The sequence below is a fragment of the Parasteatoda tepidariorum genome, chromosome 8 (assembly GCF_982258835.1).
Source record: "Parasteatoda tepidariorum strain Cologne lab strain chromosome 8, Ptep-v5.0, whole genome shotgun sequence".
Lineage (NCBI taxonomy): Eukaryota > Metazoa > Arthropoda > Arachnida > Araneae > Theridiidae > Parasteatoda > Parasteatoda tepidariorum.
Window position 1 is genome coordinate 35720968 of NC_141762.1, and position 25221 is coordinate 35746188.

General features: G+C 32.4%; 2 protein-coding genes across 9 annotated transcripts in view; both read left to right on the forward strand.

Annotated features, from left to right (window-relative positions):
- LOC122273047 (structural maintenance of chromosomes protein 6) overlaps positions 1-17685 on the forward strand; it is a 102135-nt gene extending 84450 nt beyond the window's left edge. For all 8 annotated transcript variants that reach the window (XM_087150112.1, XM_087150113.1, XM_087150110.1 and 5 more), the window contains 5 exons: positions 6303-6418; positions 7861-7963; positions 12426-12581; positions 14291-14449; positions 16191-17685. In XM_087150112.1, coding sequence (XP_087006238.1) covers positions 6303-6418; positions 7861-7963; positions 12426-12581; positions 14291-14449; positions 16191-16379 — 723 coding nt within the window. In that variant the 3' untranslated portion in view covers positions 16380-17685. The remainder of the gene's footprint in view (positions 1-6302; positions 6419-7860; positions 7964-12425; positions 12582-14290; positions 14450-16190) is intronic.
- A 3875-nt stretch (positions 17686-21560) lies between these two features.
- Positions 21561-25221, forward strand: part of LOC107446840 (cationic amino acid transporter 4) — a 39061-nt gene continuing 35400 nt past the window's right edge. The window contains exon 1 of the mRNA XM_043053795.3: positions 21561-21706. Coding sequence (XP_042909729.2) covers positions 21577-21706 — 130 coding nt within the window. The 5' untranslated portion in view covers positions 21561-21576. The remainder of the gene's footprint in view (positions 21707-25221) is intronic.

The window sequence follows — 25221 nt, forward strand, 5'->3', positions numbered from 1 at the left end:
CAAAGTATTGATTTAAAATGTTCATAAGTGTTAAGGTTTATTATATAAGGTTTATTATATAACAAATCGATAACTGAATATTACAAAGTATTCTCAGTATTTTGAGGTTGTTAATTTCGTTTTGAGGTTGTCAAAAATAGACATTTTCTATAGATTTGTGAATGATGTTCATTTATGTGTTTTCTTTTAAGAAATTATTGGAATATTAATTAGGAAGTAGTCAATTTTTTCCGTTAATTTTTTTTTATGATTGAGAATTATTAAATTTAAGCCATGGCATTTTTGGGAAAGGGTAAAAAGGAGGATTTGATAACGTTGGCCACCGAATTAGAAATTGATGTGGATCCAAGTATGAAAATTATGACACTAAAAAACAAAATAACACAAAATGACACATATGATGAAGCGTTTGCCAGAGAAATGTTTTTCTCAATTGTGGAAGAGAGGAAAAGGAAGGAAGAAATTGAGGAACAGCGAAGGAAGGAAGAAATTGAGGAACAGCGAAGGAAGGAAGAAATTGAGGAACAGCGAAGGAAGGAAGAAATTGAGAAACAGCGAAGGAAGGACGAAATCGAAGCTCAGCAGAAAAGAGAACAAATGGAATTTGAGTTGAAAAAACTTGAAATTGAATCCCGTACTCAACTAACTCAAACTTCATCGCCCAATGGAAACGGACAACATAACGTTGACTTAATTAAGCTCATTCCTAAATTCAAGTTAAGGGATGATGATATCGTGATTTATTTATCTTTATTTGAAAGACAGGCTAAAAGAACAGGGATTGATTCTAAAGACTGGGTGTCATGTTTATTAACTTTATTGCCTTCTGAAATCATTCAACTAATTGGTAGAGAATCTGAAGAAAAATTTGAAGACTACGAATACATTAAGACCATTTTATTAAAGAGATTTAAATTGAATCCTGAAAGTTTTAGAAAAAAGTTTGTGATGCACCAGAAAAGCGCTGAAAAATCGTGGAGGGATTTTTGTTATGAAATCACGAATTATTTCGAAGAGTGGATTGATGGACTTGAAATCAAAGACTTTGCCAGTTTAAAAAATCTCATTATCACTGATCAACTTAAGAAAAAGGTACCTCATGAAGTAAGAGACCACCTTCTTGATGAGTGGGCGAATTTCGTTTCTCCAACCAAATTAGCGGATAAGCTTGACGAATATGACAGTGTACGTAATGATTCAAGAAAAACTACTGGAATTCCCTCAAAAGACAAAACTAATGAAAAGTGGCGACCACGTTCTCCACCTTCAGAAAGAAATTCAAGAAACAAATCATTCTACAAACAGGGCTCATCAAGCACATATACACCCCCCGTAAGAGTGATGAACTACAGAGGCCGTTTTCCAAACTATCTTGTTATACTTGTGGAAGAGAAGGCCATACATCCAGATTTTGCCTTAAAAATCGGCAACCTAGAAACACTCCTACAACTGCCCAAAACAATCTAATCCAATCGTCACCACTCCCTTTAGAAAAAGAAAAACCAGAAGTGCTAACTGCCAAGATCTCTATTCCTGTCTCAAAATCCGTGGATATATCTGGAAACATAGATGATTTAAAACTCGTCAGAGTTAAATGCGGAAACGTGGTTCTAAATGGCATTGTAGACACAGGAGCCCAGATATCGGTAGTCCGCGAGAAGTTAGTCGCCGACATACCTTGTGAAGGAGAAAGTAAAATAGAGATATCTTCTGCTTTCGGAGAAAGCGAAGTCACTCCACTGAAAATTTTCCAAATGAAAATAAATGACGAACTTCATGGTAGTGTACCTATCACCTGTGCTGTTTCAAAGAAGCTGGTAACCGATTTGCTGCTAAGTTCTTCAGCTTATGAGATACTGTGTGAAAATATTGAGCTTTGTCACAGTAATCTTCAATGGAATACCTCTTCAGAGGGGGAAGACTCTAGCGACGAACCATCACCATTGAAAGAAAATACTTCAAATTGTGCTGTCATTACCCAAATTTCACAAAAAGACATTAAGAATGCAAGAATGGAAAATGACACTAAATTGGATTTTAAGACTCTTCAAGAACAAGATGAGAGTCTAGAAAAATGCTTTGAATGGGCGAAAAGGAACAAAAATGCTTATACAGTTCAAAACGAAATTCTACTTCACTCGGAGAATATTTGTGGCGAAAACATCAAACAAGTTGTGTTACCCTTAGAGAAAAGAACAGAAGTTCTGAGAATGGCTCATGAAATTCCTCTTGCTGGTCACCTCGGTGAGAAAAAGACAACTCAACGAATTAAATATTCATTCTTCTGGCCTACTATCAAACAAGACGTTAAGAAGTTCTGTGAAAGCTGCAAGGAATGCCAATTGAAGCGAACAATCACATATAAAGATAGAATTCCAATCCAACCTATCGTCAGACCAGAAACACCCTTTGAAGTATGGAGTGTTGATTGCATTGGACCGTTAGAACCACCATCCAGAAGAGGTCATCGGTTTGTGATATGTGCAATTGATTTATGCACTAGATGGGCAGAAGCCATCCCTGTTAGAGAAATAAGTGCAAAGACCACATGCAACGTCCTGATGAAGATTTTTTCTCAAACCGGATTTCCAAAAATGATTTGTTCTGACCAGGGAACTAATTTCACAGCCAAACTCACACGATCTTTTGAAGATTTACTTGCCGTATGTCCCCGATTTTCCACTCCCGGACACCCCGAGAGTATGGGTGCTGTCGAAAGATGGAATAGGACTTTAAAAGAAATGATGAATAAAAATATCCAGGAACATGGAAGAAATTGGGACCTACACCTTCCCTATCTTCTGTTTGCCTACAGGGAAGTGCCACATAGCACCACTGGTTTGTCTCCCTTCCAGATGGTGTATGGAAGACTGCCACCGGGACCTTTATCCTTATTGAAAGAGATCTGGACAGGCGAACGTAGCGTTCCAGTCACTGCATCCCGCTCAATTGAAACTTACCTACATGATCTTATCGGAAAAATAAGAAAAGCTCATGACATTGCAGCTGAAAACTCCAAAATCTCTCAAGACGGATACACATCAAGATACAACTTACGGTCTAAGGATAAGGACAAAGTCCTCAACAAAGGGGGACAAAGTCCTCGTGCTAATTCCATCGTCATCTCACAAATTGCTCAGTACTTGGCAAGGACCAGCTACTGTAATCGAACTTACCAGACCTCACTCTGCCAAAGTCGAAATGGAAAACGGGAGTATAAGGGAACTCCACATAAATAAATTAAGGCCTTATATTGTTCGAGTGGATCATATTGGTATCATTTTCGACCAAGATGAAGACTTTGGAGATATCCACTATGCACCAGCGGATCTTATGGACAAATCTACTGAAGACTTATGGACCCACTTGCAAAATATGAAAGGTGACCTGAAATATTACCAGCGAAAGGAACTATTCAATGTGTTAAAATCATACACCGATGTTTTTAGTAGCAAACCAGGTCAAGCCCATGTCGATGGTCATGACATAAAAGTTACAGCAGACGGCAGTCCGAAGAGATTAAAACCCTATCGTGTCCCCATTTCGCTACAAGACGAAGTTGATCGCCAAGTTAAGGAATTACTAGAATGGGATCTAATAGAGCCCAGTGACAGTGAATGGGCACATCCTGTGGTATGCGTTGCAAAAAAGGATGGTAGCGTTAGACTGTGCATTGACTTTAGACTTCTGAATAGCTTTACAGTTCCTGACGCATATCCAATGAAGATCGCAAAAGACCTACTTTTTGAAATAGGTAAAGCCCACTTTATAACAGTAATCGATTTAACGAAAGGGTACTGGCAAATCCCGATGAAGGAAAGCGCCAAACCATATACAGCATTTGTCACTCATGCTGGCCATTACCAGTGGAAGGTCCTTCCGTTCGGTTTAAAGAATGCTGGAAGTACCTTTCAGAAATCCATGGATAAAGTACTAGCTCGCCATAGACGCTACTGTCGCTCATATATTGATGATGTGGCGATATTTTCTGGATCCTGGGATGAACATCTCTACCACATCGACCAGGTGGTTCAAACTCTGCGAAGTGTTGGTCTAACCGCAAATCTAGAAAAGTGTGATTTCGGAAAGAGTCACGTGAAGTTCTTAGGCCATATAATAGGTTCTGGCACTCACTCTCCAGATCCTGAAAAAGTAGAAGTCATCCAAAATTTGTCTAAGCCTACCACCAAAAAGGAAGTTAGAAGTCTGTTAGGGCTGGTGAGCTATTATAGAGAATATATCCAAAAATTTTCTGAAATAGTTCTACCTTTAACGAACCTTACTAAAAAGAATGTTCCGAATAATATTTCATGGGACTCGAAAGCAGAAGCATCCTTCAACAAACTTAAAGAAGAGCTGATTAAAATGCCATCACTACATACTCCAGACATCGATAAACCCTTTCAACTCTATACTGATGCGTCTGCGTTTGCAATTGGAGCATGTTTAGCTCAAAATAATGAACAAGGGAAAGAGATGCCCATCGCATTTTTTAGCAAAAAACTGAATCCTTGCCAACAACGATGGTCAACCATTGAGAGGGAAGCGTTTTGTGTCATCGAAGCGTTTAAAAAGTTTGATACTTGGATTTTCGGTGCCAAGGTACAAATTGTATCAGACCATAATCCCCTTACTTATCTGACCCGAAGTACCCTTCATGGGGCTAAACTCTCTCGGTGGGCCTTAGCCTTACAACGCTACAATATGACTTTAACATAACGTAAGGGCAGTTCACATGGAAATGCCGACGCATTATCAAGGTTAACAGTTAATTCCTAAAGAAATCATATATATATATTTGTCTTAAACTCGGAACAAAATTTAAATGTCAGGGTTGTTTAAAAGAAAAAAAAAAGTGTTTTTTTTTTTACATTGATAACGTGTAAAAGGAGAAAAAAAATAATAATTTTTTTTTGTAATATTTTGAATTGTTTATATTTATGTTTTTATTTATCATAAGGAATATAGTTTTTTTTTATATACTTATATATATATATATTTATGATTTTTGGGAGCTGCATATTTTGGAGCTCTCACTTGAATTTCATCACCTGAATAGAAGCTGTGTTGCTGTTTTTTTTTTGTTTATTGTATTTTTCAGGTTTTCTCTCTCTCTCTCAGCAGCATTGTCTCTAAGGTGACGAATGTGCTTCCTTTGGGGGGACTTGTAAGAATCGTCGACAATAGATGGCGCTGCGAGAAAAAAAAAACTTAAGAAAAAAAAAGAAGCTGGGGGCGGTTCTCTAGCTTGGTGGGAGAAGACTGGAATGTTCTATGATGGAGCGCGAAGTTTCATTGATTATGTGATTAATTACTATTATTTTCTATATACTTCATGTTTGTGCCGTGGCATAAGAATGCATCTAAATAAAATCGTTTATGCCAAGAAAGGTTTATGGTGAAATCATTTCACATTGAAAAATCTGAAAAAGAACCTGCGAAATATTACTCATAGTGTTGAAGCATAAACATTTCTTAATTTTTTTAAGGCTGTGAAAAAGGGGTTCATTTTGTGAAATTATTATGCTTTTGAAACATACTTCAATATTCTTTAATAATGTAAAATAACCAGTAGTTGCAATTGAAGTAAATTTTGAGTATTCTGAAACCCTGTGTTTCATCCATTTTGTCGCCTGATAATACTGATAACATTTAATCTTTATTTTATTAAGTTGGACATCTAAAAGTGTTTTGTGTTGAATTAAATAACCAAATGACCAAGACAATTATTTTTTTAAATAAATGTAATTCATATACCTTTGAGTTTAGGGCATGATTGCATAGTGTTGAAGCATAAACATTTCTTAATTGCAATATATATAAAAGGAAAATGCTAGAAATTAAAATTTTCATTTACCCCAAAAGTTCAACTAGTATTCAAAAAACGAAATTTTTTATTATTACTTTTTTGATATGATGGTTAAAAATCTTTAGTATTTTAAAATTATAATATTTTCCTATAACATAATTGTGCAAATTTGTAATAAATTGCATTTAACTGCTAAACCCACTGTCACCAACGAAACTGAAAGCGAGGCTTTAAACTATTCCAGCAACTCATTACTACAAAACATGACTGAAAAAATGTTTTCTGAAATCTTTTTCTTTCACACTTTTAATATTAATAATATTTTATAATGCTTTTTATGGGCCAAATTTTTTTCCTCAAACCATTGCTTGTACATCTCTGATCAATCATACATCTCTGCTTCGGTTTCTGGGGATTATTCATTTAATTACCATTTGATCTTCATATATATTTTAATTATAAATACGTGATAATTTTCAATCTACATTTACAGAAAACTATTGAGGAAAGAAAAAAAGTTGATCCAAAACCAAGAATTGATCCAACTAGGCCCCATGAAGATATTGATACTCAGATAAAAGAAATCGAGAAAGTTATTTCTGAACAGAGGTAGGCATTGTATTGTAATTATAAAATTCTGTGTTAAAGTTCCAATAATGTTCTACATCCGAGGAATACAGTTCCTGAGTTCTTTCCGACTCGAATTATTTTAAATATAGAGAAATTATTCTTTTTTAAACTTGAGTGTTTAGTTACTTACACTAGATGAGAATACAGAAGCACTAGACTTCTCAGTGTCAAAACTAGTAGCTTAAAAAGAGAAATCCAAAACATTTTCCAAACGAAGTTGCTTCTTTATCTTCCTCTTTTCCTCAGCAGAATGAATTATTGCTGAATCAGTATTATTACAATTTTTTTTTTATTGACCCCACCCTTATTTCTGATTTGATTTTCTTTTTGTTATATGCCTTTTTTATTATTTTGTTTATTATTATTTAGCAAATGCCAGCCTTTGACTATTATGTCACTAGGCTTCTAGCTCCCCAGTACTTCTTAACAATACAGTCAAAGTCTTGCCTTATTTATCATAAGTTAGTTTCAGGCACTTGACCAAGTTTATGTGTAAACAAATGTCTTGCACATTTTTGTGTGGAAATTATTTCTTTGCTTTAGCAAGAAGATAACTGCTTTAGAAAATTTATCATAGATTGCCGTTTCTGAGCTTTGCGTATATCATTGACTATAGCTCCAGAAAATTTTCACGAAGGGACACTTTGCGATCGAACTCTCTATGATTCGTTTCTATCTGAAACGGAATAAATAAACCGACAACTGCTTACTTATCATTCTTTTATAATTGCTTGCTTGACCAATATTGCCAACTAGATGGCAAAATTGATTTATATTATCACATAATTAACATATAAATCACATATTATCACATCATATAATTGACTAAATGGATTTATATTACCACATTTTTGGAAAAAAGTTTTGCGGGGGGAAATTTGATGTCTCAAAAAAGGAAATTCTTAAGTAACTAATACTAATTTTTTACTTGCTTGACCAATATTGCAAACTAGATGGCAAAATTGATTTATATTATCACATAATTAACATATAAATCGCATATTATCACATCATATAATTAACTAAATGGATTTCTATTATCACATTTTTGGAAAAAAGTTTTGCGGGAGGAAATTTGATATCTCAAATAAGGAAATTCTTAAGTAACTAATACTAATTTTTTACTTGCTTGACCAATATTGCCAACTAGATGGCAAAATTGATTTATATTATCACATAATTAACATATAAATCACATATTATCACATCATATAATTGACTAAATTGATTTATATTATCACATTTTTGGAAAAAAGTTTTGCGAGGGGAAATATGATGTCTCAAAAAGGGAAATTCTTAAGTAACTAATACTAAGTTTACATGAAAAGAATTTATATTGAAGTATGCAATCTCACCTCATAATAATGAAGAGATTTATATGTATTTTTTACTTATGAAACTGAGTGTTATATTCATTTTAGTAATACAACTGATAAAGTTTCACTTTTTGAAAAATATGCTGAGAAAAGCAAAAGACTGTTTGCAGCTAAAAATGAATACAAACAAATAGAAAAAGTGAATAAGGTAAGTAATTATAACTTTTTCAGTTATTTTTACATTTTTTTGACCAGACAGATTATACATCAGTGTAAACCATTACCCTGTTCGAAGCATTACTCTCTTAATAGGTTAGTCAGAAGAGAAGCTTCTTAGTTAATTTCGTTTATGTATATTAACTTAACTATTTTGTTCTTCACCATGGAGGATGCGAGAAGTGTTGCTAATTTTATGTCATATCTAGAATATCTCTAAACATATTATAATCATTTTATGTTTTAAAAAGCATAAAATGGCTGTTAATGTATTTCCCAAAATGATATTTTCAATTATCATTGTCTTCTAATAAGATGCCATTTTATTCTAACCAAAGATATGTGCTAGAATGCAGCTGAGGCAATCATTATCACCGTCAGTAAAAAATCTCCTCTCAATTTCCAATGCTCCAAAAATGGAACATTGTTCAAAATGCACTTAAATTTTTTTACCCAATTTTTTTTTATTGTCTTCAGATTTAGTAAGTTTATCCATTTTCATATTATTTAGTTTACCATGTTTTAATTTGGCATTTAATCATTTAAGGTTCAAATCACATAATCGAAAACTCCGATTATCTGAAAGTTTTGTTTTTTTTATAAATATTCCGTTTTTTCAGAAAATTCAGCCGTTGAAATAAACTTCCGATTTTCAAAGATAAACCGAAAATTCGAACTACATAGCTATTTTTTACTCGCAGAAGATAAGATTTTCTGCATTTTTATCCACCCGTCAGATAGCTCGTATTTTCGGAATTCAAGCGATGCTGAAGCCCGGAATCTGCTAATGTCTCGATTCTTATTTGCGCAATTTTTGTATCAAACACAGCTTTTTGTTGTTTGCTTGATTTAAAAGTTACACATTGCGATTCTTATTCGCGTGATCTGGATGTCTTACATTGCGATTCTTATTTACGAGATTTAAAAATCCGATATCATGATTTGTATTTGCGCGCTTTTAAAGACCTATGTAGCGATTCGTATTCACACGAGCTTAAAATCCAATGGCATGATTCGCTCATGCAGTTATTATATCAAACATCGATTTTCATATTTTTACGGATTTTAAAATATGGCTCGCAATTTAAAATAAAGCTAAATGAAATTCGCGTTCATGCGATCAAAAAAATATATACCGTGATTCATATTTTCACGATCTAAAAATTACGCATCATGATTCGTACATTAAAAATTCTATATCGCAGTTTGTATTTTCTCATTTTCAAAATCGAATATCGAGTTTCATATTCACGTGATTTCAAAATCCATTATGTTGATTTATATTCGCATGATTTTAAAATCCAAGATCGCAACTTGTATTCTCGCGATTTTATTGTCAACTATCGCACTTCTTGTAAAAGTTTTTTTTTCTGCAATAAATTACTATAAAGGTGACTGTTTTTCTATCGACGATTGTGAGCATTACAACATCAGCGAAACTGGAGGAGAATATATTCAAAACTTACATTCTGTATTTGGAAAGAAGAAAAAGTAGTATTTGTCAAAAAATGTTTGAAGATAGGCTAATGACTAAATTAATCACCTACCTATTGTCAGTTTTGCTATTACTACAAAAATGTATAAAACTTTTCCCAACTGGAGAAACCCTAATTCACAAGCTGCATTACACGCAATTTAATCTTGTTAAAGGATTCTTTGCTTGTTTTCAGAAACATGAAGCATTTGCAGCAATCGGAAATTAAACAAAAATAATAAAAAAAATATTAAATTCAATTTTTTTTTTTTTTTTTTTTTTTTTTTTTTTTTTTTTTGGAAAAAGAGTTAATTAACTCAGCACCAAAATCCTAAATTTAAGAGATAATGTTGCTGTTATTTATGCTATAAAATGCAAAATTCTTATCAAATAAAAAATAATTATCTAAACCGTTGCTGATTATCATATAATTTTTCTAACTAAAATAGCAATTTTCATGTGTTAAAGAGTTAATATATATTCCTACTTCAAAGTTATTGATATGTTTCACAGGGCTCTAGCTAGATTAGATTATAATACAATAAACATAGTGATTCCAATTGTAAAAATTTTTTTTATTTTCTAAATAATTTCAAAAGTCATGTTACTAATATATTTGCTATAAATCATGTAACAGTAATAATTGAAAAAAATGGAATGTTAATATATGTTCTCAGTAGTTTTAATTTGCTAAATCAGACAGTTTCTCACATAATAATTGTCTCTTATGTGAACTGAAGAAAAATATAATTTCTAGCTTTATATAATTTTTCAATTGGTTATTTTACTTTTTACTAAATGTTACGTATAGATGTAATCATTTATATACAGTCGTCCCCACTTAATCGCATATTGGATAATTGAATAACCCGCTTATATGAATAAAATTTAATGGAACCAAATCATTTTATATAAAACTAATATTAAACTTCCCCTTTTAAAGAGTTATTTGTTGTTTTTTTCTCCCGCCTAATTGCATAAAGTGGTACTGAAATGGAAAAAAAAAATATTATTATTATTTTTGAGAAATGTTTCCCCGGCTAAAATGGAATTTCCCTTTTTCAGTTAACCCCTTAACTGCCGCTGGCGTATATATACATCTCGGCCAGACGATGCGTTAACTGCCTCAGGCGTATATTTACTATATTTACGCTTTCCCGAAGTACAAGGTTTTGCATTGCACTGCTATAAATAGAACTGCACCCCCGACTTGAGCATGCAGTAAAATGACCTTGAAAGTGTTCACCAATGAAAGTGTTTGCAATGAATGTATGTATTACCAATTTCAGAGGAGGGAAAGGGGGGAATGTTAAAGTGATTTGTTGGAAAAGTTATATCATAATATTTATTGCTTGTGTGTTTCTATTTGAGTACGGTCGGGTATATTCTTCTTTCGCTTTCGTTTCCCGTGTATATTCGCCGAGAATCCCGCTATCAGTGCAATGAACGTGATGTTGGTTTATGTGTCCAACCATGTTTCAGGATTTATCATACAACAGCTAAGTTTTAACATCTTTTATATTGTATTTTTATTCTTTAATTTAAGTTTTCTATTTTCTTTTTTTTTTTTTCTTTTTTCCTTTTTCTTCTCTTGTGAAAGTAAACTGTTTCTAAATTGCAAAGCGTGCATCTTTTTCCCCCACCAAAACACTGCATAACAAAGCGCACTTGAGTGAAAAAATGGTGGCACTGGGGAGTGAATCATGTAAATTTTACTCGGCAGGTAAGAGGTTAATTGCTGACAGGCATGAATTATTAATATGCTTATTTATATATACAATAATTACATTTAAAGTTATTTTCAATAAGTTTTAATTATGATTTATTTTGTATACTATAGGAAACCATAGGTGGTCATTTCAATAGGAACTTCTTATTTATTAGTATGTGTTTGGGGTAAAGTTGAAAAATTAATCAAAACTTGCTGCCAGTTTTGTACATTGAAGTAAACAAAGGGGTTTTACCCCTCTGACTTACTTCACACACACACACACACACATCATTTATAATGTAAAAAAGGGATAGAGTGATTTGTCTTGTGGTCCTCACTTGATGCATGTTAGCTTTGATAAGAAAAATCTTCAAAAACCTAACACGCTAGTGTACAGAGTGTCTCTCTCTTAAATAGAATAATTGCTTAATCCAGTAAATAAGTTTAAATTGGTTGCAAGTTGAGAGTGAATAGGAATGATTTAAATTAATCCTAATAAAGCAAAATAATGAATCTTAGAAACAATAATTAAACTGGTGAACTGATGAATTAAACTGGTATAAAAAACAATCTTAAATTAGGGATTTTTTCAGAAGGGATCAAATAATATTTTAGCACCTACATTATGCTTTTCACTAACATTGATTTATTTTTATGTAACTTGACATGACATTTATATTTTATGATACTAACACAAACAATTTTAATTATAATTATTTATTGATGATAAAACTGAGTTTATTTAATCAAAATGCTATACTATGCATTAAATACCATTAAGAAGTAACATTTCGCAAAAAATCGGAATTTAAGATAAAATATTGCACTCCCCTTTTAATCGAATAACCAGCTTAATTGCATAGATTTGACTGGAACCGATGGTATTCCTTTAGGCGGGATTAACCGTAATAATAAATTAGTGCACAATTATGTCAACACATTGTAATTTGTTATCTTAAATTGTCTGGAATTTATTATTAAACGATAACGCATACATAAAATTTACTCGCTTGGAAATTCAGTTTTTTTTCCTTTCACCCAATCTCATCCCTGTAACTTAAAATATTCTTAATAAGAAATTACTAGTAAAGGGGATGGGATTTACATACTTATTGCCAACATAACAGAGTGAAAAAAAAAGAGTTAAGTGCTAAGAAATAATATTGAGTGCTTAAAAGGTGCTGTTTATTTTAAAAATAAGTACAACTTTTTATATTATGTTAGAATATAGAAGTATGCTTAAATTTTAATTTTTTTTTTTAATTATAGCAAATAGCCAAAATGATGGCAAAAAGAAAATCAAGGACTAGATACATTATAAGCTATACTCAGTATGTCATGAATCTCTCTTTTGCTGTTGTTCTCAACCATAATGGATTTACTGGCAGTCTTGATTTCAGTAAACCCCAATCTTTAATATTAGAGGTAAGATTTAATATTTTTTAGTCACTTTTTTTTGTAACTTCTGTACTATGTGTATGTATACCATTTTATTGAGCCGCAATGGCTCAGTGACACAGACATAAAACTATCATTGTGGAGAGCTGGGGTTCGATTCAGAATGGCAGCTTGAAGCCAACTCAGCTTAGATACAAATTTGTCTCGAAAGTAAATGTGGACTGTGCACAATGCCTCAACCATGCAGTTGGTCACAAAATTGTGGAACCTTAACCTCCATTACCCCCTGCCCCACACCAAATTTTGAAAAAATGCTTTTCTTTTAAATACCAATTTATTTGCATTTAAAAAAAAATTAAGCAGCAGCTTCATGAAGTTTGCCATTTTGATGTTTTTCGTAGTTAGCTGGGAACCAGAGCCAAAACATTTCCAAGCTCCTGCCCTGCTTATGCTACAGCAATTTTATTGTATATTTATGTACACTTTTTTGACTTTCAGATTTTAATTTAAAATCTGTTTTTTTTAATGAACATAAATTAATATTAAAAGGAACATAGTATTTTAATTATAAATCAATAATTATAAAATATCATTGTATCTGTTTGTCAACAAGGCGAATAAAAAAACGAAATTTCTATAATAACAAATTTATTTTAAAAGCATATTAAACTGGTAGGCATACTCTCATAAACAGAGTGATAAACAATAAGATAGAATTAACAATAAGAAAGAATGAAGCAAAAATAATCAGCTTCAACAGAAACTTAAATGCTCTTTAAGCAGATATTGATGATATCATGATCCACGCGACAACGACCAACAGCAAATGAAAAGAAACTGGCCGATCCTCACAGACCATGATGTTACCGACCTAAGTTGAATGCATGAGATCGTCATCTTAAACAACTGACAAAGAATGTGCTGCCTAACGTTTTTACCCAAGTATTAAAGCAAGAGCCTGCAAGAGTTAGATTTGACATAATGTAAGGAAACGTCTTCATTTACAATTGCAACTACTGTTAATTTAAAGTTAGAAACATTTAAAGAAAAAAAACTTAAATGAAATTAGACTTCACTCTAAAGAAACTATCCCTTTTTCTGCTGTCCACTATCAGCATATAAAATGCTGGTAGTGGACATGCTATTTAAATGAGAGTTTTGAAAGACCATTCACTACAATGGAATGTCCTCTATATCCAAGGTTGACAATCCTGTATATCCAAGCGCTCACCTCCCAAAGAGGTGATCCAGGTTCAAATCCCAGTAAGGTTAAAACAAACTCCACGCAGTGCTGGTGAAAATATCTTCAATGGCAAATGGATCATGGGTTAGAGTTCCCTTGCTGTCAGGGTGACCGTGGGAGGTTTCATTGTTTTCCTCTCTATGTAACGCAAATACGGATTAGTTCGATGGAAAAGTCCTCTATGAAGGCTTGTTTATCCCAAGAGTTCCCTTGTCTTCTGGATTTGGTTCACAATTGGTTCAATACCAGTTAAAAAAGAATCATTAGAAATCTTGTGGCATAAGAATCTTTTCAGCGCAAGTAGTCAAAGATACATGAAATTTTTAACTGTTTACTTTATTTTGAGCTGCTTAATATAATTACATGCATAATAAATGACATTCAGGAGGTTCTAGTGTTGTCCTATTTCCTTATTTCTTATAGTCTTTTAGTTGAATAAAAGTCTTACACAAAGCATTAATTTAAAGCTGAATGTCACATGAATTAATTTCAGGCTACACCATGCAAAGAAAAGGCAGAAAATGCTGGGAAAAAGGCTTCTAGTTCCTTGAGTGGTGGTGAACGATCTTTTGTGACTATTGCATTCCTACTTTCTCTCTGGAGAAATATTCCTATGCCATTTAGGATGCTGGATGAATATGATGTTTTTATGGTAATTCAAATTGCTCTCTATTCACTATAAGATACTGAACTAAGTTATTTTGATCTCTTTCCAGGCTTTGGTTTTTCCAACGACTCTGCCCGACAAGGGGTCAAGTCTCCCAGACAGGGGGGCTCAAACAAATTAATTCAAAATATTTAAATTAAAACGAATTTTATACTTTACATTTTTTTCTCACATCACTTTTTTCAAGTGTGTTTCTGAGAATCCAAAATCACTAATATTGATACCATAATGTGCAGATTCCTTTTAATGTAAATTTAAATCTTTTTTTTTTTTTTCTGTTATCGATGTATTTTACACTGTGTGATATGATTTTGGTATCCGAAAAATTTTTTGGTACTGATTATGGTTTTGGTATCTAAAAAATTATTCATACTACATCTGTTAAAAAATTTTTAATTTTTTACATTTTTGCTAAAAAAAAAAGTTTGGAGTGAAAATTTTCGTCCAAGGACTGAAATTTCATCTCCAGTATTATATAATTTTTACTATGTCTAATAATCAGCCTCTTCTTAATATTTTTAAGTATTTGGTCTTCAAGATTATTTGATAATTAAATAAAATAGTTTAAAACACATAGTAGTAGAAGGTATAGTAATTTCTGTCATGATTTTAACGCTGGTAAATATATGAAATTCATAACTGCTTTTAGCAGATAGTGCAAACATGTTGTGTATTCAAGCATTGTGTTCCCATATCTTTATTAGTAATTGCTTTTGCATGCATTGTAGTTTATATGAAAATAGTATGTCATATTTTAGAACTTAAAAGTTATTAAAACTATATATTAATTAACTAGATTGTTGCAACAACACAAAAAAAACATAAAATTATTGAATCAATCTTATCCTTACTGCTACAAATCAACTGTCAATTATTAGTTGCATAATCACTATTTAAACTTAATAATAAAAATATGTTTTAAAAAATTTAGCCATTCTTTTCTTGTAAAGTTTAAGCCAAATTATAGTGTTAAATACACCCAAATTGATTCACCTTTGCCAATATTTTTTAATTTATTTTAACTTCAATTTAAAGGCTAATCATTAAATATCTTGATATCGGAAAATAGGACTTATTCCACTTTCAAAACTAACACCACAATTTTAGGTTGTTATTATAAAGCATTTCGTATCAATGAACCGAACCAGAATATCTAACCTTACCATTTCCAATTTTGATTCAATTTTTAAAGAATTCTTACTCGAGAATTAAATTTTGTAGTAGTAGGTTGTTGTGCTCTTGGAGTCTAGATTCACTTTAATTCGATCATGGCTTAGTATGTACCCAAATTTAGTATGAGGAAGCTTTTTATATGCGCCTAGGTTCACTTTAGTTAGATTGTGAATGAAAGTCTCCATTCTTAAGAAATTTCAAAGGAGGAAGCCAACTACATTGCCTAACCAGAATGTTTGATTCTAGAGGCTCATTAATAATATAGGCTAGGTTCACTTTAATTAGATTGTAGCTGAAAGTTTCCATTAAGATAAAGATTCAAACACAGGTATTGGGATAAGTGCTTTGTTATGGTTAGTTGTAAAATTGTTCCAATTTCACTAGCATCTTTTCAACAATGTAGTTAATTTTTTGGGATATAATTTATGACAGCTCTAAATATCTGTGTATCATAAGACTAAAAATGGTTTGAGTAATATTGGTCTAATTAACATGAACTGACTCCTATTCAAAATTACTTATATTCCAATCAATTCTATTACAATCATTTTAGGACTCAAATAACAGACATTTGAGTATAAATCTTCTTCTACGAGAAGCTGGACGAATGGAGAGCACCCAGTTCATATTCTTGTCACCTTTGGATTTACCCGATTTAAGAGTTGCAAACAACATTAGCATCAAAGTGCATAAAATGCAAGCACCTCAGCGAATCGGATTAAGTACCATGGATGAACAATGATTTGTATTGAGTTGTATGTACCTTTCTGGTACGATTTGTATAGAGAGTATGTGCCTTTCTGGAAGTATTCTTATGCTATTATATCCTTTCTCTTTTCATAGGTTCCCAAAGCAGGCGCTATCTCCCCCTGGTGGGTGAAGAACTTTAGGGTGTGTTATTAAAATTCATGATTTTTTAGGTTTAAGGAATTAATTAAATTACTGAGGCAGCATATATTCATTATGAATGCAGTTGTGTAATTAAAATTGCTTATGCTTAAAAGTAACAAATACATGTGAACACATCTTCATGTGAATTTAAAGCTTTTTTGTCCTAGCAGCTTACATAAATTTCACCTAAAAGTTGATTTATTCTTGAAACTTAATTAAACTTGCATTTAAAAAAAAATAGTCTGAAATTCATTATTCAAGAACTTAAAAATATGTTAATATTTGTTTATTTTTGGCAAGCTCTATATTTAAAAAAAGTTAGGAATATTTTATTAAATTAAGTTAGTGGTTGTCATTTTTGATTTAGGTTTTTGTGAAGGAAAGGAATATTATAAAACCATAAATTACTTAGGCTTTCATATTGTTAACTTAGAAAATATTATATTTATATAATATTATAATTTGAAATTTGTTTCACTCAGTTCAACTAGAACAAATAAACATAGCCATTGGTCGTCTTTATTATATATATTCATGGCATAACTTATTTTACTTTTTTTTAATAGGCGGAAAATGATATTTAATTAAATATTTAATTTCACCATTAATATGTAGATTTATTTTTATGCGAAATTTTATCAATTTTGCATAGAAGTTGTTTTCATCAAAATTAGTTTAAAACATGTTTCAAATACACATTGGTCATTCAGTACATTTCCGGTAACTTAAAGGTTTATAAGAAATGTATCGTAACAAAAATATTAAGACTTAAAATGAGACAAACATAGTATTAATTATTTATTATTTCTCTCTATCTGACTTGCAAAGTGGCAGTGTTTAAAAAAAGATTGGGAACCTATGTTTTAGATAAAGAGATATTATAAAATCAAAATTGAATTAAAAACTCAAAAAAATATGTATTTTTATTCATTTTGTATAATGTATTTTTTTAAAGTCTAAAAATGTTTATATAACAATTGCTATTTTAATACTTAATGGTTGTTTCACATGAGTAACAGAAATTTAAAAAAGAAAAAGATTTTCATATTCAAGAAATGCTTATGTTATTGTTTGCACTGTAAATAATATGGATATTTATACTTTTGTTTTTCACAGAATTTTTTAAAAATATTTCAATAAAAAATATAATAAATGCCTGGTTTTGTTTATATAATTTTAAAACTCAAGATTTTTTTTTCCCCAATGAGCTGCACAATTGTTCCTGCCGATGAGCAGACCTAGTGTGTTCTCCAGAGGTGGTATTCACTCTTTCAGGACCGCCACAGTGGGTGAGATACAGTTGCTCATGTTAATTTGGACATCTAGTTTCTGCCACACTAGATGGCAGCACCGAGACTCTATTTGGATGCTAAAGTGCACTAGGAATTTAATTTTGCCGGAAATGCCAAGAGCCAATAAGGCACTCCAGGGATCTTTTACATGCCGCATAATCATACGACATGGCCGCTGAGGATTTTCTGCATCCTGAAAATCCAAGGATCGAACCCACAAACTTGGGCTCAGGAGGCCGACGACAAACCAACTGCGCAACCCAGCCACTAAAAAAATTAAAGTTTAAAAATTGTCATACTGAAACTGATTGTCTTTGGCTCTAATGTCATACTACACTGTACACCAGCTGACTAAATGTTCATTAGTGTGGACATATAAAGTAATAATTATGCAACCTTGGTGTTTGATCTTGCTAAATTGTATCTGGTTTGGTAAGCAATATGGAATATGCACAACCAGAGCCACAACGCTTGAATAAGAGTCATATGATTTTGTGTACATTTCTTTCTTTCATAATTTCGGATTTATCTAAACTGTTCCTATTTTTCTCAGAAACGTTCTGAAACTGAATGACATCAGTTTCAAGTGACATAGCAATTTTTCTCCACACTTAACAACAAGTGCAGCAAAAATTTTCTAGTCTTAAGCAGTCAGGTCCAGGTTCTGTAATGTAACAGCATTTTCAGAACATAGAAAATTCAATTGAAAATAATTCTGGCAGAAAATTGCAAGAATGTAAAAAAACAATGAAATCTTCATTCTTATCATTAATGTTGCAATTATTATTGCAGCAAATTTAAATTTAAGTTTCATCATATTCATTTTTAACAAAGGTATTGGGCATGAGGAAAGTGTGTGATGTGCCATTACAATGATTTTTATTATGGGTAAACAATATTCTTTTGTGTGAATAAATAAATTCCAATTGTATCATACATTTAATCTAAGTCGAAGAATCCCTATTGTATCCAAAAAGTTTTCCTACATAATTCTAATTTCGTTTGGTTTTCTCCAATTTTAAGTGTCTGCTTTTAATTTATTTTGATATCATTTTCGGGCCCATTCCTGCCGAGCTTGATATATTTAAAAGATTTACCTCATGAGAATGAGTTGAAATTTCGATTTCTCTATGTTTTCTTATTTTAACACACTTCTGGTGAAAAATTATTCTGCAGAATTTCTCAAGAAAATGGGAAGTGAAAAAAGACTTTGCTTTGTTAGGTAGGAAAAGATTGTTCTTAATTTTGGAAGGGCTATGGTAGCCCAGTAGTTAGAGAATCTGACTCTGATTGGAGGAGCCAGAGTTCAATCCTCGACTCCACTAATACTCACCAAGTACATTCGATACGAGTATACAAATTTGTTGAATAAAAAATCCCGTGGTCGGTCGTAAACATTACTAGTACAGGGATCTGGAGTAAGTTACCTTCCCCTTCAGATCAGATTGAGGAAGTGGCCTCACTAATGAGTGGTGCTGTCATCTATCCATGAGGTTCTGAGCTAAGACATACTTTCACCTTTTCTCGTCAAAGGAAAGGTGATCTTCTCGACTTACACGCAAAAGGCCATTAGCTGACGAGCTTGGCTTGTCCAAGTGTCATTAGGAATAACAACAGTAATTTTGGATAGTTAATATTGTACATAGATTTTTTTTTAAATGTACTTTTGTTTTAACATATAAAAACTTATTTGGATGTTGAAAAATTCTTTCATATATCAGTCAATAGTTATGCATATTTCCGAAATCTAAAAGAAAAATGGATAACACTGAATTACCTTTCTGAAAAGGCTGACTTCAAATTTATAATGGCACAATTTAGTCCAAAAAATTTTGTGTGGAATTTTGAATAACCGTCCTTGATATTTTGACTAGGCGATAGACTTTTATTTTACGTTTTTCAAAAAACGTGGTCATGCAGATTAAATATCCATCAATTTTGTTTCTTTTTAAATTTATACAGAAATTTCTTTTATTCTTTTCTCCATCTGTTCACACCTCTTTGACATTTGTGTTCGGCCGCATTAATAATTCGAATAGGCATACAGAAAAACGAACAATTGTCAAATACTTATAAATGGTTGGTTACAGAAGACAAAAAGAAAAAAAGGATTATTATAATGTCAATTAGTCTAGATTTAGGGGTTTACCACGTGGTGCTCGCTGAGATATTTTATTTAGCTTAAGGAATTATTCAGAAATAAATTCAAAAAATGACTGTGGAAAACAATCATTTCAGACGATAACTGGGACTTCAAAACTAGGGCTAGTATTTAAAAAAAAAAAAAGGTTGGTGATTTTAGACCGAAAGGAGTAATCGGCGATTAAGGTGCATCTCGAATTAAGCAGCTTTACTTTAAGACAGGTTTCATAAGTTCTTCTGAAGCTAATTAATGTAAATAAAACAAGAACTAGCCCTGGTAGTGTTCAAAGGAGGTGGTTCGGACTATTCGGCAGTTTCTCAATTCCTCAATCGGTATTTAAAGCTCTTAACTTTAAAATTTAGGTGCAAAGTCTTCCCAATATATAGCAAGTGCAAATTGAAACCTACTTTCCCCGAATACGTCCTTGATTGTCTAGAATTTCCTTGGAGGACATTCTCTTGAGACAGATTTTGTGTGTGACTTTGCCAGAGTGTTTGGACTCGTGGATTTGATGTAGATGAGGCTGTATTGTGAGGGATTAGAAACAACAAGAACTTGAACTCACTATGGCCTTTGATCAACGAGTGTGATAAAAATTGTTTTACCTAATTATTGTAAGATACTGAAGATATTTTTAGATACTGAATTATTCAGTTAAGACTTCGAATAAGCGCATATTCGTGATAGAAGGAAGAAAAGATACAAGAAAATGCAATTATTTTCGTGAGGAACTGAGCCCTTGAGTAAGGCAGTTTGTCTTATTTGCAGTGTGGCGGTATAAAAGGATGATACTAAACACAGTTCGAAATATTTTGGATTGAACGGACATATTTTTAAAGTGGAGAAATCGTTATTGCCAGATGAGCATATACACTGGTGAGCAAAAATTAAAATCGAAGTGACTTTTCGAATGTAAATTTGAACAGCGGTATTGAAAATCGATAAAAAATCATACGACAGTATCCTCAAAATGTAAAAATATGGGAAAGTAAACAACTTGCAAAAAAAAAATAATCCAAGGGAACAATAAGGAACTTTATTGAATATAGGCTTAAAACACAATTGTGCAAATGACCAAAATGTCAATGTTACACGGTATTTTGGCGAGGGAATTCAAGCCTTTAGTATGGGATATGATCACATCGTTTGCCCACCCTGAGGACCAGGTTGTTAAGAGGCTCTTGAGGAACTGCTGTCAATTCCTGTTGTAGTGCTAATCGCAGCAACGGAAATGTTGCTCGTGATCCGACATTAAACGTATTTAATTCAATACGCTCAAATTCAAATAAAAAGCATGAGCATTTGGCGAAAGGTTTCAGAGGTCCCGTCTCGAGACCTCGCATGAATATTTTGCAGTTTATTTATTGTTACACATACACATGCATGCTTTTGCGTTCAAATTGCTTAAGTCCCTTATCAAATTGATACTACAAAATATAAAAGGAAATCACAAAGATACTTCCAGGGTGACAGTGGGATTCGAACTCGCTATCTCAACGTTATAGAGTGTTTGGCGGTATGATGAGGCCTCTCGGCTAAGGATGCTCCTTCTTGTAGGGGATGTTTCCCAGACCGTCGTCAATAGCCCATTGTGCAGCTCTAGTGCGACGTAAATGAACAAAACAAACAAGCTCCTTCTTGTAGTTGCTATATATATATATATAAATTGTACTCTATTTACTGTAAGCAAACGTTGTCGGAAACCGATTTTTCATAAAAATGATCGTTGTAAGCGAATTAAATGTAAGTAGTACTTATATTTATTCTTTTCCATATACTTTTTCATTGTTTAAAAAAAATAGTTAATGTGATGAATATTTGTATTAAATGTTATAATGTTAACTTTAGTACTAGTATTTATAAAAAGATACCTATATCTTGATTTCTGGAAGTCTTCTAATTTCTTTCTGGAAATGTTTAAATTTCCTCTATGTAATATTTCCAAATTTTGCAAAGCATCTTCTGAACAGTTCAATTTAGATTACCCATAAACAAACTAAATAGCGATATGATTTTGGGGGTCTGATTGTTCAGAGGGCTGATTCTATATTAAAAGCGAAAAATTTAATTAAGAAAAGTTATTTGGTCTCTAAAAATTGCAAGGTTTGTTAATTTGCTCTATCATCCACTGTTTATGATTTGAATTTCTTATTAAACTCGGAATTGGAGAAGGGTGCATATCGAGTTATTATGCCTTGGAATTAATAAAATTTAGAACTGGTGAGACAGATATTATAGTTTGAAATTCCCCTTACTTCTGATCTTATCTCCAGCCTTGCAGAAAATATTTTAACAAATAATCTGCTTCGATGTGCAAAAGTGATAGGTATACATTGCTCATGGGCTGCAATATTGGCATAACTCAAAAATAACACACGTTTTGAACTAAGAACAGGTGTAAATATGAAAATACACATTCTTTCATCAGCCATACTTGCACAACTCATAATTCAACTTAAATGTAATCTTCGTTTAAGCAAGCGACTGCATTTCTTATGCATTTTGCTTAGCAATGAAAACTTTAAACCAACTTATCTCAAAACTTGATTTTTTGAGTTGTGCCGCTATTGCAACCCATGAGCAATATATATAGATAGATAGATAGATATAATAAGGCAATTGAAATAATCTGGAATGCTCTTAAATAGCATTATAAGAAATCACAAAATAAGAACCTTAGATATTTTCTTTAATGTTTCGTTAAATTGTTTTCAAAATAATATATTCAAGCCTGCGAACTTGCAACGCTTTCTTGGTTTAATTTCTTCTAAGTTTATGTTTAAATGCATTATTCTTTGTTTTGTAAATTTGATTTAAAGTTATTTTCCACGCCACTATACATGTAAGATATAAAAGTTCATCTGGAACGCTACTTTGTTCTAGCTCTGGCTTTTAAAATCCTGGCAAAAATTCTGAAATCTTTAGTTTTTAATTGCCTACTACTCTATAAAATATTTTACATGAAGCGTAGTAGTTGGCAGTTCTGTACGTATTCCAGAACAAGGATTATTTACAAATCCAGGTTACCGGTCGCCATCGTCCAATCGTAGCTGGTTTTTATTATTTATCTCAATAACTTGCTGGCTTATAAAAATTGATCCTTGTTCCTCAAGTATTGAACATTTCTAGATCCTTGTTCTACTGGGTCTTAAAACCTTTTTTATTTTTAATTCCACGATAAAAAAAAAATTTAAATGATTGAAGCCTGTCATTTTTAAATCGGATGTTAAGTCGAGAATATGTTGCCAATGTTTCCAGATCTCTCTGTCTTTATCATATTCCATTGTATACCACATTTTTACAAAAAAAATTAATGTATTCTTTTTGGGTTTCAAAAAGTGCTTAGTTTACCTATTTTGATTGATTGATTGATTTATTGAAATTACATACATTTGCTGACTTGTGTGCTCAATATATAGGCTTATAAGTCATTGTCAAGTAGAAAATACAGATAGAACAATTCAGAGAAAGACATCACAAAGAATACATCCAGGGTTACAGCAGGATTCGAACCCGCTACCTCCACGCTTAACAGAGCGTTTGGACCGGCGATACCGCTCGGCCAGGGAGGCCCCTACCTATTTTGATTGTTCAACAAGTTTTACTATGTGCCTTCCCATTTTTCGTATAAAAGATTCTGAAAAGCAGTATTTTTTATCTACTCTGACATAGGAACACTCTGGAATGTTTAGCATAAATTTTGTAAACAATTCGGTTCGGGACAAAATTTATCAGATTCCTCTATGTTGCAACTTGAAGAAGTTTTGTAAAGCTCTTTTTATTTTTTTCCCCATGCAGAAATTTTCCTTAAGCACCGTAAAGTGTTCCCTTGTAACTAAGCCTTGTAAACTAGCGCTAGATTAACTGAGTGCTCTTTTGAGATTATGTTTGCTTGTGTAGTTGTATTTTTGTTTGTATAGCTAAAACATCATGCTAGCAGAAATATCCATTGCTGTGTTATCATCTACGAATAAATATACGATATCAAAACTACATAAATGTGTTTTAAAGGATATATAGCTTGTTTTACAACCATCGTATCCTGGATAAAAATGAAGTAAAAAAAGGATGGATAGTGTTCTCTACACTAGCGTGTACTGCAAGCTCTTTACTGCCTATACTTCCGGGTTACTGTTGCCGGTGTATTTTGTAGCCATTTGGCTCACAATTTAACCATTGTGTTTTAAGACTCTATTAGTATTTCTTGTACGCATGCATTTTTTTTTATCTGATTTATTATTTATGTTTAAAAAAGAATCGTCATTTGAAGACCTGTCATTTCAAGAAGAATTGTCATTTGAGAAAAGATTCGTTATAAGACATTTCTTACCTTGTCAAAAATATACAAATTTCAAAATTGAAACCTAAATAATAATTTTGCATAATGAGCTCAATCTCGTTGGTTAAACAATATGCTAACACAAACGTATGATGGTGCATAGTTTGCAACTAGAATAAAGAATAATAAACAAAAAGAGGCCAAATCGGGACCGCCAAAAAAGCGAGTTCTTTCTAAATCTAGCAAACATGTCACCTTTTTTAACAATACAACCTTAAGTAATTAGGTAGGTACTTTATTTATATACGTAGCACTAGAGCTGCACAATTCGCTATTGGCGACGATCTGAGAAACATCCCTGAGGATGATCCGAAGATATGCCATTGCAATTTTGATCCTCTGCAGAGGGAATGGCTCCCCTGCTTTGGTAGCCCGACCACATGAGCTGCGAAGTCGAGCACTTTACGGTAGAACAGTTTAACGAGGACCGATACCGTGCACGCTCTGTCTCTACACAGGCTGATCAAAGTGGTCACCCACCCGCTTACTGACCGCAGCAAACTATAAATACTGACCGTAGCAAACTATAATTTCCGCTTCAAACTCCCCAGAATTACTTAATATCTTATGAAATACAGCAGATTTGAGCTCGGATATTACATAATTTATTTCATTTATTAGAAATAAAATTATATGTTTTAAAATATCGCCTAGCAGATAAGCTGTACAAAGCAGCTGTATACTTTCTAACCAGATAAAGTAGCGAAGGTCAGGAGCTTCAGATTGTTGTTGTTTACATTTATATTGAAAACACCATCCATTCACGGTAAATGAAATAAAGAAAGTATACAGCAACAGTATGCACATAATGAGTGAGGAGAATATCTTTGAGCGAGGAAAAAACTGAAACGCTATCGAAATCCAGCGAATCGCCAGTGGAGAAGGGGGAATATAAACATCAAAACCTGTTCAATTTGCT